Here is a 21,493-nt window from a genome sequence, read left to right on the forward strand (position 1 = left end):
CGAGTCTCTGGCTTGCTTCCCAGGCATGTGCCTGGGGCTTGGTGCTGAGCTTGGCAAACATCCATCCCCTACTCCTGGCCCAGGGCTCAGTAAATGCCTCCTCCACTTCCCTGTGCTAGTGCTGTAGCTCACCTTTGGGACTTGAAATCCTGCCCTGAGCAGTGGGCACTGATCAATCAGAACAGGTGCCGACCGAAGGGCTGATGCCTTTTAGTTGCTAGACCCTGGGGGAAGTTCGGGAGCTCAGAGTGGGAAGGAGGTGGAGCTCAGAGTGGGAAGGAGGTGGACAACAGAGAGGACACCCAGGAGTCTTGGGGCTTCTACCCCTTAGGGCCACCCAGGTCCCGCTCTGCCTGAGCTAATCAGCCGGTGCCCTAATACTCCTGCACACCCGACTGGAGCCTCCCACGGCTGTGCCCACCCACAGGATCTTTGCCTGTATAGACTCGTGACCCTTGGCAGGCCTGGTTGCTACACCATCTGTCTCGTGCCTGAGTTGTCCTGAGTCATATCAGCCTCAATTTAGGAATTTCTCACGAAACAATATCATATTGGGATTAAGTTGGACCTTAAGACTGAGCTGTTAATTGAGAATAGCTTGTTGGGGACGCTGTTGATATAACTGTACTTTTAAGGTTAATTTCACCACCGTTCCTTCTTTGTGTAGTGTTAGTTATTCAATTTGCATACACATTTAGGTCTTTTATTTTGTCTTGGTCGTACGTAGTCCGCTGCCCTCGCCTGTGTCTTGAGTGGTTTCTGCTGCACTGTCTGATAAATGGACTTTAGTCTCTTCAAGACTCTGATTTTGTATTGAAGATGCTTACGGATGCCCTTGAAAAGACTGAGTGACCACTTGTTAGGACTTTGCTGTGACTTGTTACAAATGAGCACAAGTTGGACTTTTCCCCCCTTTCCTATTTTCCTTCTTTCCTTTCACATCTTCGTTTTCTCCTGCACATTCAGTGAGCACACAGCGTCACGTCTCCTCTGCCTTTCCTCCCCGTGCCCTTTTTGTTGTTCCTTTGGGCTGCCTCTGGGCTGCCTTCTTTCTTAGGACTGATGTTTATGACCTCTGCTTTGTGTGACTGGTTTACCACTTCAGTCATCTTGCTGTTTGGGTGCTATTTGGCATCTTAGCAACTGGGAAGTTGTAAACACTCCACAAAACACGCTTCCTGTTTTATATTATCTAGCTTTTTATCTTGAAAAGGATGGTGTCTCTGGCACATTCCTATTTTGTAGACACAGTGGCTGGTTACTGTCTGTGAGTGGGTAGCTCAGAAAAGGCTGCCTGCAAGCCGACCGTGCTCATATCTAAAGAATCATCTGTGAGACTCCCTCAGTGTGTAATTACAAAGGCTGGGTTATGATTTGCTGCTTGCTTTGCTATTTATAGAGACTGCCACTGCACATGACTGTCTGCGCCCGGAGCTCCGGCTGCAGGAGAGCAGATGGCAATGACTCTCCTGTTTTGTCCTCCTTAGCCTTGCTCTAGACCTCCGTCTACCCCCCACCTCACTTCCCAGATGCCTGCTCGTTCTCTATCCTGATGCTACTTGTGTTTGATGTACATACTGCCCAATGTTTTGCTGTTGCTGTCATTTTTTGTACTGATGGATTTGCTGTCCCCAGAATCTCTTTACTGCTGATTCTTTGCTGTCATTGGGTGTTAAATATGGCTCATCAGTTATTGACCGTGCTGCTTAGGAAATCAGACTTCATGTTCGTTGCAGGTCAGTTTCCCAGGGAAATAGACTTTGAGATGAAAATTGTGTGCAGGAGATTGACGGGTGAGGGTGTCCTCAGGAAGAACTCTTAAAGGGAACAGGGAAGCAGGATCCGGCAGAGGAGGAAGTTGAATTGTGATGCATATGCAACAGGGCCTCAGCTGATCCCACAGAGTGTTCTGGAGCTGAGGAGCCCTTCAGAGTTGTTTCTAACTGAGGCAACGACTCGCCATTTCCCCTGACCAGCGTTCGCCCTGGAAGAGGGGGTGATGGTGGCCAGGCAGCTAGCGCTCAGGCTGAGGGTAATTCCCACATAGGGCTTCAGCTAAAAGCCAGGGGCTGCCAGCAGTCTTTGCATCTGGCTCATGAAGCTGGAGTTTGGGTGGTGCCCCACAGCATCCACTAAAATGCCCTTTTTCTAGTTTTGAGTAAGTAGATGCAATTTCTACCCTACTTTGAACTTGATCTTAATGTGAACATAATGTAGGTTCCATATTCTGAGTCTTTTAAAAGCCAAGCATACTTAGATTCTTTTTATGGTTCATTTTGGTAAAAAAAAAAAAAAAAATGATGATAAATTCCATCAACAAGGCCAGTTTCAACAGAATAAGCCTTGCCTTACTGGACAGCCACTGCCCATAAAATTCACTGTCGCTCTGTGCTGATGGCTTTATCTCGAAAAACCAAAGCAGGAGGTGGGAATGGTGAAGGCGGGAAAGCTGTCGTATCAAAAGCTGTAGGGTTGATAAATTTGTGCAAACCTTTGGCTTGGTGGTTACAGTCCAAATATAAAAAAATCGTTGGGGAATAGGCATAATCCTTATAAGAAAATAATGCAAGTGCATCCTTTGATAGAATCATCTATGTGTTTGATGAAACAGGGTAACAGATGTTGTTAAATCTGCCTGTGAAACCACAAACAGACGGAGTAGACGAGGCTGCTAGAGGGATATTAGACTGACCTGTATATTTCACAGACCAGGTTGTCGGGGCAGAGCACAGATTAGCTGACCCAAAACGCCGAGTCAGAGTTACTTCTCAGTCTATGAAAGAGGCAGAGTGCTCCAGGCCCTACAGGATACTGCAGAGCAGGGGTTGGCAAAGATTTTCTGTAATGGACCCCCTGTTAGAGATTTTTGACTTTGCAGGGCATGTGAACTCTGTTGCAGCTACTCAGCTGTGCTCCTTTCTAGCGCAGAAGTAGCCATGGGCAATGAATGGGAGTGGGCATGGCTATATGCCAATATAACTTTGCAAAAATAGATAGTGGGTCAGACCTGGCCTGAGGGCTATAGTTTGCTGACCCCTTATGGAGCGGGCAGGTCTGGTTGCCTGAAGGCTCAATCGTAGAGCAGATACTTGCTAAGACTTAGGCAAACTTCTAAGTGTATATTTTTCTTTAATCTGTAAAATGGCATTAAAATATTTACCTCCTAGGAATACTACAAGAAATAATGAAATAATGCGTGCTCAGTGTTTGGCACATGGGAAATGCTTGAAAACTAGAAATTATTATTATTTATGCAATTCTAAAGAGTTAGGGTTGGGTGAATTAACCAGCTGAACAGTGTTGGGAAAGTGTTCGATAAATGGGGCTCAAATTATGTTTGGCTGTGTAACAAGACGTGTGTAGGGAACTCTTTTTGTCTCAGTTTGTCTGAGGCCCCAGGAGCTGTAGTTGGTGAGGCTCACACTGCCAGAGAGAAGAGGACTAGCAAAGGAGGTGGGTGGCTGGGGAATTGGTTTTGCGACCAGCTCTATGGCAGAGTCTGCTGCACTCACTGACACTGGTGTTCTCTTTGTTCTGGGCACGTGGCCTAACCACGTTTTTCAGCTTCCCTTGCAGTTCAGTGATTGCCCACATAAATAGGTTCTGGTTAATGAACTGCGAGAAGTAATGGGTGCTGTTTGCAGGCCTGGCCGATGGACACCATCTGCACACAATCCTGGCTGTTTCTCCATAAACTGGCAATGTGGAGAGGACATTGGGCACCTCACGAGCCACAAGGTGGAAGGTGCCTGGTGCCCTGAATGACTGTGTGAAGCAGAGCGGCTGTCCCACTGGATGATCCTGTGTGACTGTGCCCTGTATCTTTTTTTTTTTTTTTTTCTGAAAAAGAATATATATTGGGTTGGCCAAAAAGTTCGTTCAGGCTTTTATGTAAGATGGTTAAGGAAAACCTGAACAAACTTTTTGGCCAACCCAATGTATGTATAAGTATAATTGAATCATTTTGCTGTACACCTGAAACTAACACAACATTGTAAATCAACTATACTTCAATTAAAAAGTATACAAGTATTGCTACTCCAGCCTTCTTTTGATTTCCATTTGCATGGAATATCTTTTTCCATCCCCTCACCTTCAGTCTGTATGTGTCCCTAGGTCTGAAGTGGGTCTCTTGTAGACAGCATATATATGGGTCTTGTGTTTGTATCCATTCAGCAAGCCTGTGTCTTTTGGTTGGAGCATTTAATCCATTTACATTTAAGGTAATTAGCCATATGTATGTTCCTATGATCATTTTCTTAACTGTTTTGGGTTTATTTTTGTAGGTCCTTTTCTTCTCGTGTTTTCCACTTAGAGAAGTTCCTTTAGCATTTGTTGTAGAGTTGGTTTGGTGGTGCTGAATTCTCTTAGCTTTTGCTTGTCTGTAAAGCTTTTGATTTCTCCATCGAATCTGAATGTGATCCTTGCCGGGTAGAGTAATCTTGGTTGTAGGTTCTTCCCTTTCATCACTTTAAATATGTTATGCTACTCCCTTCTGTCTTGTAGAGTTTCTGTTGAGAAATCAGCTGTTAACCTTATGGGAGTTCCCTTGTATGTTATTTGTCGTTTTTCCCTTGCTGCTTTCAATAATTTTTCTTTGTCTTTAATTTTTGCCAATTTGATTACTATGTGTCTTGGCATGTTTCTCCTTGGGTTTATCCTGTATGGGACTCTCTGCACTTCCTGGACTTGGGTGGCTATTTCCTTTCCCATGTTAGGGAAGTTTTAGACTATAATCTCTTCAAATATTTTCTCAGGTCCTTTCTCTCTCTCTTCTTCTGGGACCCCTGTAATGCGAATGTTGTTACATTTAATGTTGTTTCAGAGGTCTCTTAGGCTGTCTTCATTTCTTTTCATTCTCTTTTCTTTATTCTGTTCCGCAGCAGTGAATTCCACCATTCTCTCTTCCAGGTCATTTATCCGTTCTTCTGCCTCAGTTATTCTGCTATTGATTCCTTCTAGTGTATTTTTCATTTCAGTTATTGTATTGTTCATCTCTTTTTGTTTGTTCTTTAATTCTTCTAGGTCTTTGTTAAACATTTCTTGCATCTTCTCGATCTTTGCCTCCATTCCTTTTCTGGAAGGTTGCCTATCTCCACTTCATTTAGTTGTTTTTCTGGGGTTTTATCTTGTTCCTTCATCTGGTACATAGCCTTCTGCCTTTTCATCTTGTCTATCTTTCTGTGAATGTGGTTTTTGTTCCACCGGCTGCAGGATTGCAGTTTTCCTTGCTTTTGCTGTCTGCCTGTCTGGTGGATGAGGCTATCTAAGAGGCTTGAGCAAGTTTCCTGATGGGAGGGACTGGTGGTGGGTAGAGCTTGCTGTTGCTCTGGTGGGCAGAGCTCAGTAAAACTTTAATCCACTTGTCTGCAGATGGGTGGGGCTTAGTTCCCTCCCTGTTGGCTGTTTGGCCTGAGGTGGCCCAACACTGGAGCCTACCCAGGCTCTTTGGTGGGGCCAAGGAGTACTTCCCAGAACTTCTGCTGCCACTGTCCTTGTCCTCACGGTGAGACACACTGCTCCTCTCTAGTTGTGGCATGTGGGTTTTCTCTCTCTAGTTGTGGCGCACAGGCTCCAGGGTGCATGAGCTCTGTAGTTTGCGGCACGTGGGCTCTCTTGTTGAGGCGCACGAGCTCAGTAGTTGTGGTGCGTGGGCTTAGTTACCCCACGGCATGTGGGATCTTAGTTCCCTGACCAGGAATCAAACCCGTGTCCCCTGCATTGGAAGGCAGATTCTTTACCACTGGACCACCAGGGAAGTCCCAGCAATCTGTGTTTTAATCAGCTTTCCTGGAGGATCTGAGGCTTGATAAAGTTTGAGAAACACTGATTAGGTCATGGAAATTCCTATGGCAAATGCACACTTCAGTGTACAATGGTTCAATGGCTCAAACAAAATAGAAGTATATTTGTTGCTCATTTAGAGGTGCAGGTGGTTGAGCAGGTTGGCAGAGTGGCTTCCTCCAGGCAGTTATTCAGGGACCCAGGGTGATGAAGGCACTGCCATCTTTAATATGTGACTTTCAAGCTTTCTCTGAAGGTCATCCCAGCCCAAAGAGAAGAGCATGGAGAAATGGCTGTAGGATTTGTTTATGGGCTGGGTCCAGAAGTGGCATACGTGTCCATATTCCATTGGCTAGAACTCAGTCACATGGCCCTGCCTACCTGCAAGGGAGGCTGGGAAATGTAGTCTAGCTTGTGCCCAAGGAAAAGAGGCAAACACAGATTTTGGTGAGCAGCTAGGAGTCTCTTTATGGACATTTCTGAGGTTCTCTGTATTCTGGACCTCTTTTATGTCACGAACCCCTTTGACAGTCAGGTTTAGCTCATGGACTCATTCTCAGAATGTTTTTAAATGCATAAAATAATAAACAGAGTTACAGAGGAAACCATTAAATTGAAATATAATTATAAATTGTTAAAAAAAATTTTCACCTAGAATTGCCAAATCAACCTTGAGGAAAAAGAACAAAGCTGGAGGCATAACGCTTCTAGGCTTCAGACAATACTACAAAGCTACAGTATGCTATTGGCATAAAAACAGACATATAGATCAATGGAACAGAATAGAGAGCCCAGAAATAAACCCACACACCTACTGTCAATTAATCTTCGACAAAGGAGGAAAGAATATACAATGGAGAAAAGACAGTCTCTTCAGCAAGTGGTGTTGGGAAAACTGTACAGCCTCATGTAAATCAATGAAGTTAGAACACACCCTCACACCATACACAAAAATAAGCCCAAAATGGCTTAAAGGTGTAAACATAAGATATGGCACCATAAAACTCCTAGAAGAGAACATAGGCAAAACATTATCTGACATGAATTGTACCAATGTTTTTTTAGGTCAGTCTCCCAAAGCATTGGAAATAAAAGCAAAAATAAACAAATGGGACCTAATCAAACTTATAAGCTTTTGCACAGCAAAGGAAACCATAAACAAAATGAAAAGACAACCTATGGACTGGGAGAAGATATTTGCAAATGATGCGACTGACTGACAAGAGCTTAATTTCCAAAATATACAAGCAGCTCATACAACTTAATAACAAAAAACCAAACAACAAAATCAAAAAAATGGGCAGAAGAGTCCAAAGAAAACATACAGATTGCCAACAGGCACATGAAAAGATGCTCAACATCGCTAATTATTAGAGAAATGCAAATCAAAACTATAATGAGGTATCACCTTGCACTGTTCAGAACGGCCATCATCAAAAAGTCTACCAATGATAAAATGCTGGAGAGGGTGTGGAGGAAAGGGAACCCTCCTGCACTGTTGGTGGGAAAGTAAATTGGTGCAGCCACTATGGAAAACAGTATGGAGGTTCCTCAAAAAACTAAAAATAGAGTTACCATGTAATCCAGCAATCCCACTCCTAGGCATGTATCTGGAAAAGACAAAAGCTCTAATTTGAAAAGATACATGCACCCAGTGTTCATTGCAGCACTATTTACAGTAGCCAAGACATGGAAACAATCTAAATGTCCATTAACAGATGAATGGATAAAGAAGATGTGATATATATATATACAACGGAAAATTACTCAGCCTTAAAAAAGAGTGAAATAATGCCATTTGCAGCAACACGGATGGATCTAGGGATTATCTTTAACTAAGTGGAGTAAGTCAGAGAAAGACAAATATCTGATATCACTCGTTTGTGGAATCTAAAAAATAGTACAAATGAACTTATTTATTAAATAGAAACAGACTCACAGACATAGAAAACAAATTTATGGTTTCCAAAGGTGAAGAGGGGGAGGAATAAATTAGGAGTATGGGATGAACAGATACACACTACTCTGTATAAAATAGATAACCAACAAGGACCTAGTGTACCCCACAGGGTACTATACTCAATATCTTATAATAACCTATAATGGAAAAGAATCTGAAAAAGAATATGTATAACTGAATCACCTTGCTGTACACCTGAAACTAACACAACAGTGTAAATCAACCTTACTTCAATTAAAATTACAATTTCAATTAAAAAATTTTTTTGACAGAGCAATATATGTATTTATTAATGCATTAAATAACAAGATCTAGTAACAGATTTAATGACTGCTTTGATTTTGAAGTAACAATGAATATAAATGGTATTTCAAGATATCTTCAGCCACTATAATTTAATATTTAAATATCTGTGATTTCTTTTAGTGGCAAAAGTCAGATATTGCTAATAATACCAGGTTTATGGCCTGCATTTATAATTGAGGGATATGCTAAGTTTGTTTGTTTTTTAAAATTTATTTAATTTATTTATTTTTGGCTGCATTGGGTCTTTGTTGCTGCGCTCAGGCTTTCTCTGGTTGTGGCGAGCGGGGGCTACTCTTTGTTGCGGTGCATGGGCTTCTCATTGCGGTGGCTTCTCTGTTGCGGAGCATGGGCTCTAGGCATGTGGACTTCACTAGTTGTGGCACGTGGGCTCAGTAGTCGTGGCTCACGGGCTCTAGAGCACAGGCTCAGTAGTTGTGGTGCATGGGCTTAGTTGCTCCGTGGCATGTGGGATCTTCCCGGACCAGGGCTCGAACCCATGTCCCCTGTATTGGCTGGCAGATTCTTAACCACTGAGCCACTAGGGAAGCCCTATGCTAAGTTTTAATTAGCGTTTAGTGAAAATAAAGACATATTTTTCCCCATCCAAGTTCATTGATTGCCTGCTCCATCTCCCTTGAATTTTATCCATGGATTCAAGAACTTCTGTTCTATACTTTATTCCTAGCCTTGGATGAGGAGAATCGTAGGGTTTTTATGGGGCATTACATGCTTTATAAACATCAGCTTATTGAGCTTCATAATATTTGAATATGGTAAATCTCTGTCTTTACCTATAAAACTTAGCTTTTCAGGTACAGCAATAACACAAAAACAATTCTATATAAATACTCATTGCATTAAGTTTCCATTTGTTCAGATGCTTCATCAGTAAACTGGATGGTGCTTTGATCTTATATAACAATAATTCTTACTTGAAAATGTTAACTTTTTCAATTTCTGCCTGACTTATCTAAAATGTTTGTAGACATTTCTTGTTTTAATCAGTCAACATATGTTCTGAGTATATGTAGAAGATTAGCTCTGAATGCATTACTGCCTTATAACCTCCCTACCTAAGAGCAAAGTGGAGAGGGCACGGGTTTGGAGTTAGAAAGACGAGCTTTTCTATTTGTGAGTTTTGGCCTTAGGTAGGTTACTTACTCCTGGTAAGCCTCAGTTTGGTTGTCTATGAAGTGGATATAATAGGCTTAGCACCTAAATGGTGCTTAGTAAATTATTGCTATTAATATCTTCTCCCTTTTTTGACAGTCTAAACAAACAGCCTGGTTAAGTCTGAGTATTCGATGTGTGAGGAAAATAGCTAGCCACATGAAACCTAACAGAAAGAGTATGCATCAGGGGTTTTGTTTGCAGGCAATTGAATTTGACTCTGACTTAAACCAAAAGAGAATTTATTACAAATGTATGGTATAATTTACAATCAAAACTGAATTGTTATAACAGAAGTAGGCGGCTTCAGAAGGTCTTTGGTGCATCCACTAGACTGATGAATTCCTTCTGCTACTTTCAGTCTTTACATCCCTCTGCTTAATATTCAGTGTCCAAGCAGAGAGACTGCAATGGGTTGATCCTTGACTGTGAGCCTCCCTGGGAACTATACCAGGTTATTGAGAGGGAAGATCTAGAGTGGGCTGTGGAGCACCCAGACTTAGCTGTGTATCAGGACTGTGCATCTGAGAAGTTACTGCCCAAAGGGTGCTGATAAAACAGGGTGGCCTAAAGACATGAAAGCAACCTAAATGTCCATTGACAGATGAATGAATAAAGATGTGGTAAATATGTACAATGGAATACTACTCAGCCATAAAAAAGAATGAAATAATGCCATTTGCAGCTACGTGGATGGACCTAGAGATTATCATACTAAGTGAAGTAAGTCAAAAAGAGAAAGAAAAATATCATATGATATCACTTATTTGTGGAATCTAAAAGATGGTATAAATGAATTTATTTACAAAACAGAAATAGACTCACAGACACAGAAAATAAACTTATGGTTACCAAAGGGAAAAGGGAGGGAGGGATAATTTAGGAGTTTGGGATTAACATAACATACTACTATATATAAAATAGATCATCTACAAGGACAAGTATACGAGTATAGCACAGGGAACTATATTCAATATTTTGTAATAACCTATATGGGAAAAGAATCCGGAAAAGAATATATATATCTATATATCTGAATCACTTTGCTGTACACCAGAAATTAACACAACATTGTAAGTCAACTATACTTCAATAAATAAATAAATAAATAAATTTTAAAACAGGGTGGCCTAAAAATGGCAGAAGTCCACTACCAAGAGACTGCCAAGTTCCCATCACCTACTGGTTGAAGGGCATCCGGGCAAGATCAAATGGCTAGAGGGAGAAATGGACTTTATACTGACTCCATCAAATCCCATTAACACCTGTGAGAGCTTATAGCACCACCTACTGTTTTAAAAGAAAATTCCTTCTGTTAAAAGTCATGGCTTATTTTTTTTATAGTATTTAGGACAAGCAAGTGTAATAAACCCCAAGCCAATAATTCTCTGCAGTGGTTTAGGGAGATTAAAAAAATGCCTGCTCGGCAATGACTGTGTGCTGTTTGCAGTGTTTGTGATCATAGCTCTGAACTGCTGGCAGGTGAGTTGCTGCTGTAGCATCCAGGAAGTGAAACCGTAATAATAAGGCGGTAATGCATTGATTGCTTACTGTAATCTGTGTACTGTTCTAAGAGGCTGATGTGGACTATCTCATCTAAATACCATGTAACTACTAGAGGGGGAATACTGTATGCATTTGGCAGAGGAAGAATCTGAGGCTCAGAGAAGTAACTTGGCCAAGATCGTACACCTAGTAAGTGGGAGAGCTGGGGTTCTAGCCCAGACAGTTGGACTCTCAGGACAACAAGTGCCTGGGACTCTCTGGAGCAAGGAACTCTCTCCTGATGACCAGGGTGGTTGGTACCTCATGTGTCTATCAGCAGGGCACACCTGCAGTGTGATTCATTTTCCTTTTTACATCTGATTAATAACAAACTTTTGTCTTTAAGAATATCTTTTATTCACACAAGCAATATACCTAATAATCATAGCCAACCCTTATATATTGCTGTGTGCCAGGCCCTTTTCTAAGTACTTTACATTTATTAATTCATTTATGCTTCTCAACATCCCTATGAATGAAGTACTGTTTTTAATCTCCATTTTACAGATGAGGACATAACTCTCTCAGTAACTCTTCAAGGTCACACAACTAGGAAGTGACAGAGGCTGTGTGTGAACCCAGATAGCTTGGCTGCTTGCTGTCTGTGTACTGCCCTGTAGTGCTTGTAAGAAGTTATTTTAAAGTAGTCCACGTATATTTGGATATAAGATAAATCACAGAGGTGTGTATGATGGTGCTCTAATCTTAGAAAAATGTGAAGGTGGAATGAAAGTGACAGAAGTTGAGGAAAGACTGATTTAAACAGTTTCTAATTTTTATTGTAAGCAATGCTTGAATATCTTCTTGGGCCTACTTGCCAGAGTTTCTCCAGAGTAGATACAGGGGTGTGGATTTACTGGGTTATTGTTCTCCAGAATGACTGTACCAACATGTTTTACTTTTTTTTTTTTTTGGTCACTTTAAGTGAGTTTTATGTAGTTTTCCTAAGAGTTTCTAGAATTTGTAGGCCCTCGAGAACTATTGGTAATAATAGAAGTTAAGTTAAGTAAAATTTGGTTGTTTATTACTCCTAAGAGCATAAGAGAAGGAGAGTCTGCATCATTATCTAAGAAATATGCTTAGCTCACCCCACTGGGACAGAAGCTAGTGTATCATCAGAACACTCAGTTCATTCCACGAGCGCACATGTTTCTGGAAATCAGTGCCACCTAGTGGTGACTCAACCCCTCAGTAGCTATCAGAGTATGGTGTATATGTGCGTGAGTGTGTGGGAGGAGGGGAGCGTAGGGGGAGGACATCCAGGAACCTGCATATTTAAAAAGCAGCCCGGCTTAGCCATCGGCCCAGTTTCCCCTTCTCCATCCTTTTCACGGCACCTGCTGCACAGCCCTGGGGTTATATGGGAGTCTGGGCATGTTCTGGGCCTGCTTGGGGTTGAGGAACACCTTCCCCCCAGGCCTGCACACAGAGGAGACGTGGAAACAAGCTCATGTGTTTGGGGTAAGAAGAAAGTGCCCAAACTGTGACCTCAGTTTTGCCAAATCCATTTGCATTTCCTCCCTTGTTGATTTCTGTTGACCTCCGCCCTCCTTTGACTTTGCGGGTCACCTGGAACTTCTGTCTTTTTCTCCTTCATCCTCAGCCTGGTGTCTAGGGCCCCATCATCAGACGGCAGGCTCTCCCCTCGTCCCTTTGTGAGCTCCCCTGTATGTGGGTGTGCACATCATCAAGCAGTGTTTCTTATTGCTACATAAACATTCCATGCATCCATCCATCCATCCATCCATCACTTTACTTCTTCATTCTTGCCTTATGTTGTTCCCTTGCCTGGAACATAAATTCTATCCCTTCTCCACATTCCACTGGTCCGCTGAGCTCAGCTTCATTGATTGATTCCTCCTGTAGGGTCTGTCTGCACCTCGCGCCCTCCACTGCCCCTCACCCCGCATCGCCCATCCCAGTCTGCTCGTGTACTCTGCAGCAGACTTCTGCTCTGCAGCAAATCGTCAGCTACTCCAGGACAGAGGTTATTTTATGTAATTCTTTGGTATTTTCCAAAACCGTGTGCACGTTCCCAGATGCACAGCTGAACTTGTTTCCTTGCCCAGCGAGTTGTCCTTATACTCACCATACTGTAAAAAGGAAGGAAAGTTAACATTTCATTGAGCACATGGTATCTGCCAGATACTATGCTTAGAATTTTACGTCTAAGCATAGTATCTGCTTACGTTTGCTTTTACGTCTGTTACGTTATTTAAAACCTAAAAACCCTGTGAGGAGAATGTTATCCATTTCTTAGGCTGGAAAAATTAGATCATCAATGTTTAATAAATGTGTAGCTGTAATGAACAGGTCAGCATTTAGACCCAAGCCCATCTGACACCCCAAACCCATACCGTTTGCTGCACTGTCCTGCCGCCATTTGGTGTTAGACCCTCCCTTTAAGTTGTTTCATGATGATGCCTTGCATTCCTGCCTTCCTTCCTGCACAGTCCACTTCCAGGGAAGCAGAGCATCCCTTTCCCTGGGGTAATACTGGGTCCTTTCCCTGTACCATCCTCACGCCCACCTGGAGCCCCCCTCCTTCACACTTAGTCTGACTTATATCCACATAAGTAAAGCAGTATGCCTGCCTACTTTTTTTTAAACTAGCATTTCTGGATTAAAACATCTCTTAAGGTAGAATAACTCTGGGCCCCGGAACACGAGATGCTTTGCAGGACACACAAGCCTTGCTACACTTTGAGCTCACTTTGGGTGGTCAAAGAGCTCACAGAGCTGGTGTCTTTGGACGTCTCTGTACAACTAGCCCCAGAGAACTGCCCAACTGACTCAGGACCAATCTGCATCTGTTTGCTTGTGTTTCCTGCCCCAGGGATTCCGAGCCAGCCCTCGGCACCTTAGGAGACGGGCCGCAGCGGCTGCAGCTGCCCGGCTGGAAGAAGCCAAGCCTGCCGTAGAGGTTCACCACCAGAGCGAGCAGGAGATCTCAGTGAGGAAACGAAGAATCAAGAAAAGCAGCCGCGTCCAGCCAGAATTCTACCACTCCGTCCAAGGCGCTTCCACCAGGAGACCTGTAAGTAGGGAATTGTCTTTTCAAAGAATATTAAATACGTTGTCACATGGGGTGGTCCTTCTCTTAGTCTTCAAAAATGATCAGATTGACTTTAAGTAATTCGGTTATTCTCTTATTGTCCCAGTAAGTTGTCGGGAACTCACGCGAGTGCCAGCGAGGAATGTGGTTTCCCAGGAAGCGCTGGTCAGCGGTGGGCAGGGGGATTGAAAACTGGTGAATCCTGACCACATGAGAGTGGGGTCTAGAGCCCGCACGGGGCCATGGAGTTACCCAGCCGAGGCCTGCAGTGGTGAGAGCTGAGCTGGTGGAGGGGGGTGACAACAAAGCAGCATCGGGATGGGGAGGTGTGGAGGGAGGGGCCGACCCCCTCGTCTGCAGCTGTCCTCCGGGTGATGCTGAGGGAGCTGGCCCCTCCGGGTGGCTTTTATGTTGCTCCCAGGCGGCACTGCTGTCCTCTTCTAGCAAGTGCCCTGGGTCTCTGTTGGCTGAGCTGCCTTACCTGGACAGTTACCAGGGAAGTTACCTGAACAGTTACCTGGGAAGCTTGGTGTCCACCTGGTCTTCACCCCTGCTCATCTCCTGAGCATGCTGTTCCGTGTGCTCTGATCTTCTGTCTTGGTTGGGGCTCTTACACAGGGACTTGTTGCTGGGGCTGTGACAGTTAAGGATTTGGGGCTTAGACACTGACATTTTAAAAACTTTCAAGGAGTATTGCATGACTGCAGTAATCTTGCATTGCTTCAGCATTAAAAAAAGTTTCCCTATGAGTCCCTCCTGTGCTGTGGAGAGCCCATGATTGTCGTGACTCATGCCAGCTGAGGGGAGCCAGCAAGATTTGACGTGATAATATGTCTCTGTAAATTATATAAACAGACCTGCCCTTCTGTGGGGTAACTGTGTAGCAGTCACATGTGGAGTTTGCTACCAGGCCAGCGACAATGGCAAGAAGCTGAATTCCTTTACAGAAAAGGTCCTGTTTAGCCAATGGTAAAATAAGCACATACTTGGAGATGAGAGCCTTCCTTTCATGATTGAATAAAACAAAGGCTAAGCAGAATTTGGTATTTACGTGGAGCAACAGGAAATTGTAGGAAAATTTATTCATTCAACAAACAAGCTTTTTTATACAGGAAATAAGAGATGCACAGGTATGTATTAATAACTAATGGTTATTGAGGGCTTACTTGTGTAACTGGAATTATTCATCTTCTGAATGATGAAACTGAGGCCCAGAGAGGTAAATAACTTGCCAAAGGTGACCCAGTTGTTTGGGGGCAGAGTCTAGGGTTTGGGTCTAGGCGGCGGCCTCCAGGGCCCCCGCACTTCCTCTGCAACCTTCTGCCTTCCTGCTGCCCAGCACCTCACAGCTGAGTCCATGGACAGACACGCACACGAGTAAACGGAGTGCAGGCCTGTGTTAGGGAAGTGCTGCCGTGGACTGTGCACCCGGCACTAGGGAACGTGGCGCAAGGCCAGAAATACTTGCAGAGAAGCAGACGCCTGAGGCGCGTCCTGGAAGAGGAGGGGTTGATCCGGTGGGAAATGGAGGGAGGCGTCTCTGACGAGGAGAACGCGTACAAGAGCACAGAGGCGTGACGGCGTGGCAGGCTCGAGGGTCAGCTCGAGGTGGTGCTGGTAGATGAGACCAGGGTCATTAAGGGATATATTATGCTGAATCGTTGGGTTTATCTTCTGTGACGGGGCTCTGTTGAAGGTAGGGAATAGGCACATTGGTTCTCCTGCTCAGAATCTAGCTAATTCTTTCTTCTAATCTCCCCATGTGGATGGAGAAGTACGTGATCATCATCAAAGTTTAGGAACCCTCCACCCCACCTTGTTCCCTCCTGAGCACTGTACCTAACTGCCTTGGTCACAAGACATAGTCCCCATGCCTGGTGACTCTGCCCTGGAACACCTGTCCTCGCTCTCTGTTTGCCTGGAGAATTCCAGTTCACCTCTGAACTCTGACTCGTGATCAGACGGCTTGTTCAGGAAAGTCTTTTCTGATCCTTCCCATCAGAGTGAGGTGTGTTCTGCTTTGGTCCTCGGCCCTTTGTACAGATCTCCAGCAGCACAGTTACTCAAGTGAAAAAGGCAGGCTCAGTAGTGAGATGGACATGGGTTCGACTCCTGCTCTATGTATCCGGCAGGAAACAGCTGGCACCATAAGAGTTTAATGGAAGGAATGTTTCCAGAAGCATGGGCAGGGCTGAGATGCTCCAGCAGCCTTCAGGTGGAACCTACCTACCGACCTACCTACCTTCCACCCCTCGCCTGCAGGGGTGGCAGACGGCAGGAGCCTTGCTGGGTCCTGGTCAGACGGCTGGAGCCAAGGAAGCAGCCTTCCCCAGGAGCTGTGGCCGAGGCGTGCAGCCCGGCCAGAACCCAGTGAGTCAGGAAGGGGGCAGGCGGAGCAGATGTGCTGCCTTCTCAGCTCCTGCTTTTCCATCAACCCGACCCAACAGGACACCAGAGGGCTGGGGAGTGTGGGTGATGCGGGTTACAGAGATCAGCACCCCGAGGACAGGGCAGAGTCACCAGGGATGGGCAGAGTCTGAGGGGACAGACAGGGACCCTGGCAAGTAAAAAACATACGTGGTCATCTTTGCCGAGCTGTTCAACTCCTCGAGACTCAGCTTTCTTACTGTGAAGTGATAATAACAACGGCGACCTCACTGAGGGGTGAGGATGAACTGACGGGTGGAATTAGGTGGCCTGCTTGGCATAAACACACAGTACATGGTAATTCCTTCCTCTCCTTCCCCCCCAAGACCTTGACTTCCTTGGGGGCCATATCGTCTGGCCTAGCATATTTCCTGGCATATGACATCTGATGCATTTTATTGAACAAATGAATGAATGATATTTATACATGATGTGTAGGTTAGGCACTATAGGAATTCAGAGAATGGAGAGGTTTTTTCTTTTACCCCTCAAATAAGGTGGTTCGGGGGTAATAACTACTTCACAGAAGAGACGGGATTGAGTTGGGCTTAATTATGGGTAGGAATTGGAGAGCCAGCAGACGTCAGCTCTGGGAAGTAGAGTAAGCAGAAGTGCTGAGAACTGTTTGGCTGGATGTGGGGGATTATGAGAAACGTACAAGATAAAGCCGGAAAAAGAGATGGGGCCAGAATACCACTGTGTTTAAACTTCATTTTCTGTGCTTCATGGAGACACTGGAAGAGATGAGTAGCATTATCACAGCAGGATTTTAGGAATTAAACCTGAGCAGGGTGGGTCAGAGGGGAGCAGGACAGGGCCGGGTCAGTAGCTACTACAGAGGTCTGGGTGTCCGGTGATTAGGACCTGGATTGGGACATTGCCTGTAGCTCTCTGCCGGCATCTGGTGGTCACTGCAGAGGAAGGCCTTTGCCCTCCGGAAGGCCTTTGCCCTCTCTCCTTCGGAAGGATCATTTGGAAGGGAGCAGGATTAGAGGACAGGAAATAGCAGTGGAGGCTGCCTTGTTGCTAGGGGCAATGAAAACATTCCAGGAGCTTCTTTGGGGCAGGTAAAGCTCACTTCCTCCATCTGTGTGCTTCTCCTAGGGGTCGTTGTTTTGTAGACTGGAAATCGTCAGAGTTGGTAGCAGGAGGCTGTTGGCTTCGTATGTCATGTGATTCCTGCTCATCCTCTGCTGACATTTCCCTGTTTTCATGCTGTAGGTGGACTTGAGCGCCAGCCTTGGGTCCTCTTCTGGGTTTGGTTAGGTGCAGCCAGTAGGGCCAGCACGTGAGCCCGGAGCCTGTGCCTTTTCCAGCTTACACAATGGGAGGGAGAAGGGGGACGAGTCAATGTCAACTCTGATGGTGGCCTGGAGATGAAATAAAAATAAATCAGCTGTTGTGACTCAGGATTATTTGAATGACTTTATGTGAAGCACTCCAGGCGTTTCTAGTGGCAGTCTGAGTAAGAAACAGGCCCACGAGTCAAAAGACTGACACAGGACGTAGCAGTGAAGGAGATGACTCAGAAGCTGTGACCGTGCACTTTCAGCCAGGAAGCGGGCCCCGAGCCACATGGAATGCATTATACTTTAGCATCTCCGGCTGCTCCAACCTATTTACTTTTTCTGAATTCATCATTTATACTCCAACGTGGCTATAAGAATTTGTAACGGAGATCACTAATATAAACATAATTAGTAATATATGTGTTTTCTTTCCCCCTCTTTTGAAAAATGAGATGTTTCTAAGAGTGAGTAAGCCAAACATTTATCCTGATTTTCTCTTAGGTCTTGGGACTTATCCTATATATTGAGACATGTCACTGGAACATTTAGGAATTTTTACCACCTTGGAGCAGAAGAGATAATTAGATCCACATCTCCCTTGGTTCTTTAGTATTTTGACATTGCAATTGGGTCTGAATCCTAGAGCTTGAAACATCACCATCACCACCATCACCGGAGCGCTCACGTCACTGCACGCTTGCTACCTCGGCAGCCCACAGGCAGCAGGTGTCGCTGTGCTTCCCCGTTTTCTCCCCTTTCATCTTCCCAGCAGTTCTCTGGGGCAGGTGCTCACTCTTCGGAGGAGGAAACCTGTCAAGGTCACACAGCTGGTGGATGATGGAACGAAGATATAAACCCAAGTGTTCCGACCAGAGCAGTTGGAATAGATTCAAATGATCATGTGTCTAGGGCTAGAGGTTTATCCTAATGAACCCTCCTAAAGTACTTTCATCAGTTTGAGTCTCAGGTTTCCTAGCTGCATAGAAGTTTTTTAACTTTTGCATCAATCAAAACCTATTTTTAAATGGTACTGGAAAGCATAGATAAGCCCCAAACCTCACTCTTGCCATGCTTTTCATTCAGCCTCTCCTCCTGGGGCAGAGGACCTGGGAGGCAGCAAGAGTCTTTCTACCTAGTGCCCTCACTTGAGCCTGTTAATGTAGAACAAAAAGGGGAAATCAAAACTTTAGAGCACCTGAAAATAACCAGGCACCCTGACTCTGTCCGTGTTACGTTTCACTGATTCAAGTTTTGTGCACATTTCAACCCCATCGCCTGCATTTCCTGGACTTAGAGTCTCTGACACTAATGCATAGAGGTGAAGGACTATCTGATTAAAAACTGCCAGCGCCCCCAGGTACCAGCCAAGCAGTAGCCCTCTCCCCGTGCTGGCAAAACCGAGGCCCACGAGCTTCAGTCCTTCACTCTGGGGCTCCTGTCCCAAGTAACTGGATTATCAAGCCTGATAAATTTTTTTAAAAATTTTACTTAAGTGTAGTTGATTTAATGTTGTGTTAATTTCTGCTGTACAGCAAAGTGATTCAGTTACACACATATATATATATTCTTTTTCATATTCTTTTCCACTCTAGTTTATCACAGGATATTGCATATAGTTCCCTGGGCTATACAGTAGGACCTTGTTGTTTATCCATCCTTATATAATAGTTTGCATTTGCTAATCCCGAACTCCCAATCCTTCCCTCTCCCACCACCCTCCCCCTTGGCAACCACAAGTCTGTTCTCTATGTCTGTGAGTCTGTTTCTGTTTTGTAGATAGGTTCATTTGTGTCATATTTTAGATTCCACATAGAAGTGATATCATATATTTGTCTTTCTCTGACTTACGTCACTTATGATAATCTCTAGGTCCATCCATGTTGCTGCAAATGGCATTATTTCATTCTTTTTTATGGCTAATATTCCATTGCATCTATGTACCACATCTTCTTTATCCATTTATCTGTCAGTGGACACTTAGGTTGTTTCCACGTCTTGAGCCTGGTACTTCTGACTCAGGTTGGAGGACAGGCAGGCTTAACGCAGATGATTGGTGGTCCTGCTTTCTGAAAGGTGAACACTGGGGAAGAAGCTGGTGTGGCCTGAAGGGTGGAAATCAAATTTCCAGTCTGGATATGTTAAGTCTGAAATATCTACTAGATTTCCTAGGGTCCGGATTTCATGGGGCTGTTAGTACACGGATATTATCTAATCCAGGAGACTGATCAGGATAACCCAGGAAGTGAATACTGATAGAGAAGGGCGTTGGGGGCTCAGCTGGGGTCCTCCAGAGCCAAGAGGTTAGGAAGAGGACGGAGGTTCCCTTTAACTTCTGACGCTTTCCTTCAGAAAGACGGACGCAGAGAGCAGATTGGTGGTCACCAGAGGTAGGGGATGGGGGTAGGGGAAAACACAATTTAAAAAAGTACACACGGCTGAATACATCTGTTGTTTTCAGTGACACAGAAAAACAAACCCTTGAATACACCAAAAAAAAAAAAAAGAATGAAAGAAAAAAGGAAAAAAAATTACAGGTGCCTTAGGCAGAGGTGGGTCCAGGGCTCTTGACTTTCACTGAAGGATGTTCGTCTTCGGCCAGGAAAAGGCAGCATCTCAGGTAGAAACTTTAAAGAGCAGCAGGAAAGGATTTCCCATGCAAATGGATTACTCCTTCCCAGCCTTGCCCTTTCTCCTACTAGACCACTTCCTTGACCTCATCTTCCTTTTCCTTCTGTTGTTGGATTTTGTTTTCGAGTCTTGGGGAAATTTTCTGTTTTTCTCTTTGCAGCTTAGGTCATTGTAAGGCTGCAAGATACTTTGGAACATTGCATAGTTGTTTTTTTTAAAAAAATATTTATTTATTTATTTATTTGGCTGTGCCAGATCTTAGTTGCGGCACACGGGATCGTTAGTTGCGGCATGTGGGATCTAGTTCCCCGACCAGGGATCAAAGCCAGGCCCCCTGCGTTGGGAGTGTGGAGTCTTACCCACTGGACCACCATGGAAGTCCCTTTTGCATAGTTTTTCTTTGTTTTAAATTAATATTAACAGGTTTCAGGTCATCTTTGTAGTCGGGAGCCTGCTGCTGTGTAGAAAAGACTAGCCAGACATCCTTGATCTTGTTGAGAATGTAGGATGTTTCTCTGTCCCTTTCCTGCTTAGGTTGTTAAGTGGTCTTCCCTTTCCCTTTCCTTTTCCAGTGTGTAACCCCATGCGGCTTTATTTGCATAACCTCGGGACACTTCCCTTTCTGGCGAAGGCTTGCTTACAGCTCACACCTTCCTTTGGGTTAATTAATTGGCGAATACAAAGCTCCTAAAGGAAATGTTTGTTTCCTTTTCCCTTTGGAGTTCTAGAGAATGAACTGAATGAATAAAGTCAAATTTCTTTTGCTAACTGCTTCAGAAGGATTTTGTGGAATAATGTCCATTCAGCTTACTGAGTCTTTGCTCATTGCTACACCTCCCTTACAGGACCTTACCAAAGGTTTCATTTATTATAAAATTGCTATCAGTAGGTATAAGAATAATTGGTGCACAGGAGCATGCAGGGTACGTGGTCTATATTAAATGAATGGTGCTAATGTAGATAGAGTTTAGTTTCTCAAACAACTCATGAAACCAAAATGAACTTGGTGAAGGGGTTCATGTACTCTGCTTGGAGAAAAATAAACACATTCTTCTAACTGATGATTCTTTTCGAAGCCAGCATTTGACTGCAGCAAGGCCTGTTGCCATTCTTTTTGTCTTTCTTGTACTCAGCATCACCTGTTGTCTTGAAAACCTTAAATTCTTTAAGCTCCAAGCAAACAAAACTTACAGAAAAAAAAATTAATTAATTAATTAATTATTTTTTTGTCTTTTTATTTTTGGCTGCGTTGGGTCTTCATTGCTGCGCACGGGCTCCCTCTAGCTGCGGCGAGCGGGGGCCGCCCCTTGCCGCGGCCTGCAGGCCCCT

General features: G+C 44.2%; 1 protein-coding gene across 1 annotated transcript in view; it reads left to right on the forward strand.

Annotated features, from left to right (window-relative positions):
- DST (dystonin) overlaps positions 1-21,493 on the forward strand; it is a 491,021-nt gene that overhangs the window by 35,372 nt on the left and 434,156 nt on the right. Inside the window, 1 exon segment of the mRNA XM_068559249.1 lies at positions 13,602-13,802. Coding sequence (XP_068415350.1) covers positions 13,602-13,802 — 201 coding nt within the window.

The sequence above is a fragment of the Eschrichtius robustus genome, chromosome 12 (assembly GCF_028021215.1).
Source record: "Eschrichtius robustus isolate mEscRob2 chromosome 12, mEscRob2.pri, whole genome shotgun sequence".
In the NCBI taxonomy this organism is placed as follows: domain Eukaryota; kingdom Metazoa; phylum Chordata; class Mammalia; order Artiodactyla; family Eschrichtiidae; genus Eschrichtius; species Eschrichtius robustus.